Source organism: Lampetra fluviatilis, chromosome 13, assembly GCF_964198595.1.
Source record: "Lampetra fluviatilis chromosome 13, kcLamFluv1.1, whole genome shotgun sequence".
Classification (NCBI taxonomy): Eukaryota; Metazoa; Chordata; class Hyperoartia; order Petromyzontiformes; family Petromyzontidae; genus Lampetra; species Lampetra fluviatilis.
In genome coordinates, this window is record NC_136287.1 from 440,907 (window position 1) to 449,118 (window position 8,212).

The 8,212-nt window shown below is 51.2% G+C and overlaps 1 protein-coding gene across 3 annotated transcripts in view; it reads right to left on the bottom strand.

Annotated features, from left to right (window-relative positions):
- Nucleotides 1-6,729, bottom strand: part of USP8 (ubiquitin specific peptidase 8) — a 20,438-nt gene extending 13,709 nt beyond the window's left edge. For all 3 annotated transcript variants that reach the window (XM_078861940.1, XM_078861939.1, XM_078861938.1), the window contains exons 1-6: nt 6,571-6,729; nt 5,772-5,940; nt 4,496-4,640; nt 2,865-2,950; nt 2,215-2,416; nt 1,852-1,921 (exon numbers count right to left, since the gene is read on the bottom strand). In XM_078861940.1, the coding sequence (XP_078718066.1) occupies nt 1,852-1,921; nt 2,215-2,416; nt 2,865-2,950; nt 4,496-4,640; nt 5,772-5,884 (616 nt within the window). In that variant the 5' untranslated portion in view covers nt 5,885-5,940; nt 6,571-6,729. The remainder of the gene's footprint in view (nt 1-1,851; nt 1,922-2,214; nt 2,417-2,864; nt 2,951-4,495; nt 4,641-5,771; nt 5,941-6,570) is intronic.
- Nucleotides 6,730-8,212: the final 1,483 nt, after the last annotated feature.

Sequence of the window (8,212 nt, forward strand, 5' to 3'; positions counted from 1 at the left end):
CTTAATTAAGGACATCTCACTATCTCCAGGTGAGTTGCTCGTTAGTTTAGATGTAGTTTCTTTGTTCACCAAAGTTCCTGTGCCCGACACCAAAATTTAGTCCAACAAGGATTTAATGCTGATGTACCGGCCCTGGTTAGACACTGCCTCACCAATACATACTTCACCTGGAATGGAACATTTTACAAACAAGTTTAAGGCACCCCATTGGGTTCTTCCTTATCTCTGGTTGTAGCCAATGTTTTCATGGAAAATTTTGAGACAGATGCCATCCAGGCATCCACTTTACTTCCATCCTTGTGGAAGAGGTACGTAGATGACACGTTCGTCATCTGGCCACATGGCCGACCAGCTCTGAACCAATTCCTCAACCACATTAATTCCATACACCCAGCCATCAAATTCACCATGGAGGTGGAAAAGGATGATCTAATCGAAAAGAGACCAGATGGCTGAATGGTACACTCTGTCTACAAGAAAGCAACTCATACGGATGCCTACCTAAAACCGGATTCCCACCACCAACCATCCCAGAAGAATTCCCTCCTCAAAACTCTACACCATAGAGCTCGATGTATCTCCGACCATCATCACCTAGCCAGTGAACTGAAACACGTGCACCAAGCTGTCAAGCTGAATGGATATTCGAACCACACAATCTGTCAAGCTATCACCCCAACACAGTACGTAAAATTCGTGATCTGATCCCATCTGTGAAAGATAGGATCCCCGATATGCAATACCCTGGTGTCAACAAACTAAGCTATGTCTGCGGCAGTAGTTACATTAGGGAAACTAAACAACTAGTCTTGGACCGTGGTCATGAGCATGAGGCAAATTTGAAACATGGTAGGACCAACACGTCGGCCGTGGCTGATCATTGTTGAAATGCGGTTGGCTCACACGAAATTGATTTCTCTAAGATGAAGGTACTTTGTAAGCCCACTGGCTATCAACAAAGAATCGTTCATGAAGCAATCCATATATACACAGACACAATTTAAACCGAGAAAATGGTTACAAACTTAGCAATCATTGGTAGGACGTTATCAACCAGTTTAAGTCATAACTGGCTGTGATATTCCCATCCTGCCACCTTCCGATGTTAGTTGTAATTTTCCGATTTTACATTAACAGGTTAAATTTCTCACACCAACACAGCCACCTCCGCACGCCGACCTCGACGTGGTGGTGGCTCTGCGATCTTACATTAACATGCTAATCTCTTACATTAACATACTAATCTCTTACATTAACATGCTAATCTCTTACATTAACATACTAATCTCTTACATTAACATGCTAATCTCTCACATTAACATCACTAGCCCCGCCCACTTCGTTTATGACCCTTGGGCTACACCCATTTTAAACCTTTAAAACAGTCTGCTTTTAGCAGCTTTCCCCTCTGTATTCCTCTTGATGACAATCGTTTGTGTTGTGATCGAAAAATCGTAGTTTTTTGTTTATCACATTTTTATTAATTTTAACCTATCTACGTGACTTTACCAAAAGACCTAAAGAATAGAGAGAGAAGTGTTGTGAGCTGGAGTGTGGTAAGTGGGTGACTGAATGGGTAAGTGTGTGGGTGAGCCACACCCGGCATCATTCGGCTGCCGATACTGGTGGGGTCGCGAAGCCCCATCCTGTCACCTCCACACCAGTGGCACACGTGGAAAACGGTGACTTTTCTTGCGTAAATTATTTTCATGTTAGCCGGGTAGCTGAGGCAATGAACCAATCACAGGCAGATTTACCGATGTATTAAATAACCGTGCTGCTGGCAGAACTCTCCGAGCGTGGGAAACTCAGGGTGAGGGGGGATGAAGAGGTGAGTGAGGTGTCACTCACCGGTGTGGGAGTTCGATTCTGTCGGCACAACCTCTGCGCCCGGCTGAGACCGAGAGCCAGGCGACCCCGACTGCCAACGACACACACTCGCATTTACACGCTGCTCACATCCACACACACATTTACACGCTGCTCACGGAGTCCCTCAAGGCAGCCTTTGGTTCATTCGTGAATTCCTACTGCACAAAGAAAACATGCGCCCATGGAAATGCACGAAACAAGCACGCACATCTACACCCTCACGTTCTAAAGTAAGCACACCAATTGCGATGTACGTGCAGGCATGTACATGTGGGTGTGAACGTGTATGCATGGGTGTGTACATGTACATGCGCGAGTATACGTTTGGGTAGGTGCGCGTACCCTGCGTTTCCTGGTCTCCGGGGGCCGCGTTCCGCCTGTGGCAGTGCCATTGCCCAGGGGGCCGTGCCTCCGATTAAAGTTGTCGTCGTCATCCTCGTCGTCATAGTCGTCGTCTCCGACCCCTTCATCCCTGAAAGCGGCGTCCTCCTTGGCCACTCGCTCTCGCTCCTCCAACCGCTGCCGAACCTCGGCCTCCTCATATCTACTCACGCACGCAGCCTCATGAGCAACCACACACACAACCATCTCCCATACAAATGTAATAATCGTAATGTTAATTTGTTAATGATAGGGCCACCCTCCTTTACACCTAGATGACACATAGGTCTTTACAAGAGAGAGGCCACTTACATCTCATATTCAACATTTAAAAGGGCACCCCCGGTGGCACCTGTCCCCGTGCGGCACAAGGTGACTCAGCACCTGGCCTGTGGGCACAAGTCTGCCAAAAGAGGGCGATGATTGCTGCCATGTGTGTAATTCCAATTGAACGATTTTGTCAGATCACGCAGCCAAACCCAAACTCACGAACCATGGTCGTGGCTGAGAACACCTAGATGTGAAGCTAACTCTCAACCAGGGTTAAACGTGTCGCACGAGCTGAGCGAGCAGCCTGTGAGTGCTCACAGCTACGCCAACCCAGACCTTGCCTGTTTTTGAGGCTCTCGGAGAGTCGCTCTGCCTCTCTCACAGCCTTGCTAAAGTTGTCGCTCCCCAGCATAGACAGGAAGAACCCCTGAAGATAAGGAGACAGCAGACACAGCACACATGTCAGCACCAGCTGATCCTACTTCAAGGATACGGTGGACACAGTGTGCCATCATCAGTCCACTTCCTTCTCTTATATTGAACGACGGTCCAGCACTCAGCGGTTTACTCCAGTCACTCTTTCATTGATGGTCAGTCGCCTCTTTAGCACTCTTCTATCGCTGCTACTATGGCTATTGTTTCCGTGAACTTCACTCATAGATTCCTCCAGCTGAGTTGAGGACTCGGGCTACCAGACACTGTTCCATCTCATCCACACTGTGTTCAACCACCACACTCCAATTATCACTGTTGGCTAAGTACGGTGTGAAAGATCAACATATATACATACACTGCAAGTCACAGCAACACACACACGACCAACAACAGGCGTAGCGTTCCGTCGGTCAGTGACTTCCTTGATACTCGTTGACCGTACGCCCTTCAAGGACTGATTTCATCACCCGTGGCAGACTCGTTCTGCCAGATTGTTTCCCCTCAGCCATGCTCCATATTTGCCCACCGACACCGCTTGACCGAGCATCTCTCTCCCTCCTGCCCCCATCACTGCACAGCTGAAGCTTAGGACTCCCTCCCACCTCCTCTATCCACACGTGCAGCCATTTCGTTACTCCCCGAAAGGCAGGAAACATAAGCCATTAGAGCATAGCACAGTAAAATAATATAGTCTGCCGCACTGTCCTCTGCTCCCGCCACATAGCACCTCTACAGTCAATAACACCTGCTTCATGCATGACGGTGGTTGCCCATCCAAGCACGATCCAGGCTCAACCCTGAATAGCTTTTAATACGGGATGCACCCCGGGTTATTTTGTCATGGGCATCGCCTCTACAACCTTGCTTAATCCAAGAACCGCGTTCGTTCTCCCCTGACGTACGATCACCAGCGCTCTCTACTGCTGCTCACTTTGTGTTGTAGGCCTCTGGACGCGCATTTGGCAATTACGTTCCGTTGGATGGAGAATTTGAAGAATGAGGAAGTTCTAAAGCAGGTTTAGGAGGAGCAAAATATAATCATAACAATCTCGAAAAAGCAGATGTGGTGGTGGTGGCTATGCATGTGGCTGTCTGCAGGGTTGGTGGATCACATACAAATGTTTGCAAAACCCCCTTCCCGTGGGTGTCGAGGAGAAGCCTGGTTTTCCTAAGGCAGTATAGCAAAGTGCGGAATAATTTCATCTGTCCCTTCTGTGTGATGGGCAAGTGTTGCCTCCTCGCTCACGTGGGTTTTCTCCAGGAGCTCTGGTTTCCTCGCACATGTATACACTCATTCGTTGGCTGAAAACATCTGATTATACAGAGGATCCAGAGCCTGGGCAATTGTTAGTAGTGCTGACTAATCGCCGCCTGGCTGCTGCCTTCGTGCTCAACTGTGGTTCCTCAACGATTGTGAGAGAGGGTGGGTGGCAGCTGGGATTTCAGTGAAATGGTGATGCTCAGACATGGTCCAGGGAATCTGAGCCGAGGACTTTCCACTCGGGCAGAGGCTGTATGGAGCGAGCGTCTCCCTCACCTTGTCCTGTAAGAACTCTGGCGTCTTGCGCAGGTGGTCGACGATATGCAGGAAGCGCATGTAGAGCATGTAGGCGTTCTCCTCGTCGCGCTCCAGCCCATACTCCTCCGCTTTCTTCAGCACTTTACTTGCCGACTGCGCGTAGCTGCAAGCCCAAGACCGTCGCGTGAGGGATGAGATGAGGGCAAGGGGTAAGGGACAGGGGTTAGGGTAAGGGTTGGGGATAGGGCCTGCGCTCGGCTACACCATCATTTTCACAGCAGGAGCACTTCACGCGTGGGCATAGGGTTGCCATCTGGGTGGCAGGATGCTAATCCGTCAATCGCCACCTGTATTTGGGTGGAAGGAATTGATTTGTACCAAGGTCTGGTACCAGTCTTGTGTTGAACTCTATTACAGGATAGCGCACAATACTGTACTAATAGATCCAGGCTGACTGAAACACGTATATATATGTTGGTCTACAGTGAAAAAAGCTGCCCACCCTTCTTAGGCATGTTTGCCTCTTGCAGACATTCTCGTGAGCACAGTTGCATACATGTCAACCCATAAGGTTTACCCGTATTTTTGTACAGGGAAATTGAGTTTTCAGGTCCATGCGGCGTACGGCCGTTTCAATACGAGCAAAACATGTTTTTGTCTATTTGTTTGTGTTTCTCCCTTGTGATGGGACTTTGCAGGATGAACGTTGAGATTTATAAGGCCACGGGGTGACCAATAAGGTCTGAATTGGTCTGTAATAAGGTAGGCACTGATAAGGGGTTTACAGGTATGCAGTTGTGAGCACGAGTGTGAGCGTGAAGGTGTGAGTGTTGGCATGAGCGAGGAGGGTGTTAGCAGGACGGTGTGATTGTAGGTGTGGGTGTGAAGGTGTGAGCGATGGTGGAGCGGTTAGCACGCTGCGCTACCAACCTGGCACCCCGAGTTCGATTCCCGCTAACAGCCAACATCGGTGACGATTATCTGAACCGTTCCTGCACCTCCCCTAGGTCGACTCAGCCTCAAATGAGGACCTGGCGCGGTGTGTAAACATCGCCTCGAGGGAGACAAATGCGGCAGTGAGTGGTGTTGGCCACCCACCCCCTCGTGTGCCGTACCCGCCTTCACAGGTGCTCGCTAACAGCACTCGCCCCAACAGTCTGCTCAGGCTACACGGGGGGTCTTTGTCTTTCTCTTGAGTATCGGTGTGAGTAGGAAGGTGCGAGTGAGTGAGTGAAGTGGCGTGAGTTGTGGTTGTGAGAAGGGCGGGCGGGCGGGCGGGCGGGCGGGCGCTCACCCCCGCGGGGACTTGGTCTTCTCGATCTTCACCTGCGCCAGGCTGTTGAGTTCGCCCAGCGAGGCGCACACGTGCAGCGGCTTCTTGTTGGAGAACTCGGTGAGGACAGGCATCGTGACCGCTCCTGGTGGTGCTAGCACCGGTGGAGCTGGGACGGCGTGGGGAGAATCTGGAAGGGATTATATTGGAGGTGACGATGATGAGACGTCGGGGTCAGAGGGCGGAGGTCAGGGGTCAAGGTGGAAGTCATCGCCCGGGTCAGATGGTGTCCATGGCTGTGGCTGTATCCGTCTATTCTTTGGGTCTTTCGGTGAAGTCACGTAGATAGGTCATTTATTATATTCATTAATTTGAACCCATCGACGTGACTTTACCGAAAGACGCAAAGAAAATGAATTCCTGCCGTCACGAAAGCTTTAAGTCAATATTTGTATTCGTGTAGTTACCGAGTTGCTATTTTAGTGACTGCGTGACTGAATTAGTTTGGCTGCATCAGTGAAGCCAGCTCCTGAGTTAGTGTCGCTATTCACATAGCTAATCAATGTACGGGTTAAGTATTGGCGAGTTATTGAACACGGCGAGTTCACGAATTCGCGTTAGTTGCCGAGTTAGCGGCTGAGGCGCCGCCGCCGCCTCCGATTGGTCCGCGCGCGTCACGCGCTCGCGGCTCGGCCAATCACGGCGCGCAAAGCTCGCCTGGTCTGGGCCGCGGATTCTAAACGCAGCCGGGGCGGGGGGGCAGAGGGGGCAGGGCAGAGGGGGCAGGGGGGGGGGGCTCCCCCCGGGGGCTTCGACTCACGGCGGCGGCGGCGGGACGCGCGGCGCGGGCAGGGGAGGGGACCCGGACGGGTGGCCCCGGACTCCGCGAGGGGGATCCGCGCGGTACCCGACTCGGCCGAGGGGATTTCCTCTCCTGCGGGCGGGCGGGCGGACGTCGCCAATTGCGGGGGGCGGGGCGGGGGAAGGACCGCGTCACGTGGTTCCGGGTGGTGCCGGGCGGGGCTGGTCACGTGATAAAAACATCCGGTCTCCGTCTCTGGTGTCAGATGCGAGGGGGTTCACCTCCAGGTGGCAGCCTCCGCTACTGCGGCTGCTACCGCTGCCTCCTCTCATGGGGGGACTCCGTGCCGCTGCTGCCTCCTCCTCTCTTCTGTGCCGCTGACCCCGCAGCTCGACGCCTCCCCGGCGTGCCAAGAGCAGCGCCGCGCGCGTTTTGGGGCTTTCCAGGGGAAACGCGAACAGGCGACGTTTCGAGCAATGGCCCTTGATGGTACATATTTCCAGCAGGGACAGGTGGCACTCATTACATCCAAAGCGCTCGCCACAAATGAAGCTAAACAAACAACACGTTGCCGATCTCCTCAAGGAGGAGAAACCATCAATCACGCGAACTCGCCACGGCTTTTGGCGGGCCATCGAACAAAGACGGCCACTGCATCGCGTGCTTTTGTATGCGCTTTGCGGCCGTCTGGAACGCTCTTCCTGACAAAATTAGGAATCTACTGCAACTATGCACTTTTAAATATCGATTTAAAACGCATTTCTTAAAAACTGAGTATTGCGTTTAATGTGTTGTCCTTCCCCTGTACCTCTGATTAGCACGATTGGCTACGTACGGTGCAAAATAAGTTCAACATACATACAAAGTGGATAATCAGAATATAGTATTTATACTGGAGGAATCCGATGAGCTATACATCTATTTTTTCACATGTCCAGGGGCAGGTCAACAAACAATACATTACTGTATATCCATTATTTCGCCCCCCCCCCCCCCCCCAAAATATAAAAGTCTATTTTTAGACTTTTAGCATTGTGTAGTCTGGAAGCGACCCACATGCCAAATGTCAAGTTTGTAGCATGTCGGGAAGTGCGCTAAAGGGTTTAGACAACTCGGGAAGGGAATGACGTGAGAGCTAACAATTGCTATTAGAAATTCCAGACAGCAAAAGCTGTGCAAGTTTCATGACATCAGCGTTCGAGAGTTTTTGCTGCTTCACACAACAGATGTATTGTCTGCTTTATACTTAAGAGCGAGCTGAAAATAGTTGCGTTGATTTAGAAAATCGAGACAGCGCATTTGTGCGGGATACTCGGCCTACGCGGAGGGTTGGGGGGATGCGTGACGTCAACAAGCACATTGCGTAACACTTCCGCATGCGGGTGACATCACAGATATGACGTCACCGCTCACTTGCCGTGCCAAATAAATCCATTATTGCGCCCCCCCAAAATACAAAAGTCTATGTTTATACTTTTTGCCTTGTGTACAGCCTGGGAGTTACCCACTAATCGTCACCGGTGGTGGCCGTGAGTGGGAATCGAACTCGGGTCGCCGGGTTCGTAGCGCAGCACGCTAACCACGACACGACAATGCGTTATGCTTCCACATGCGCGGGTCACGTGACATATTTGACGTCACAGCTCACTTGCCATGCAAA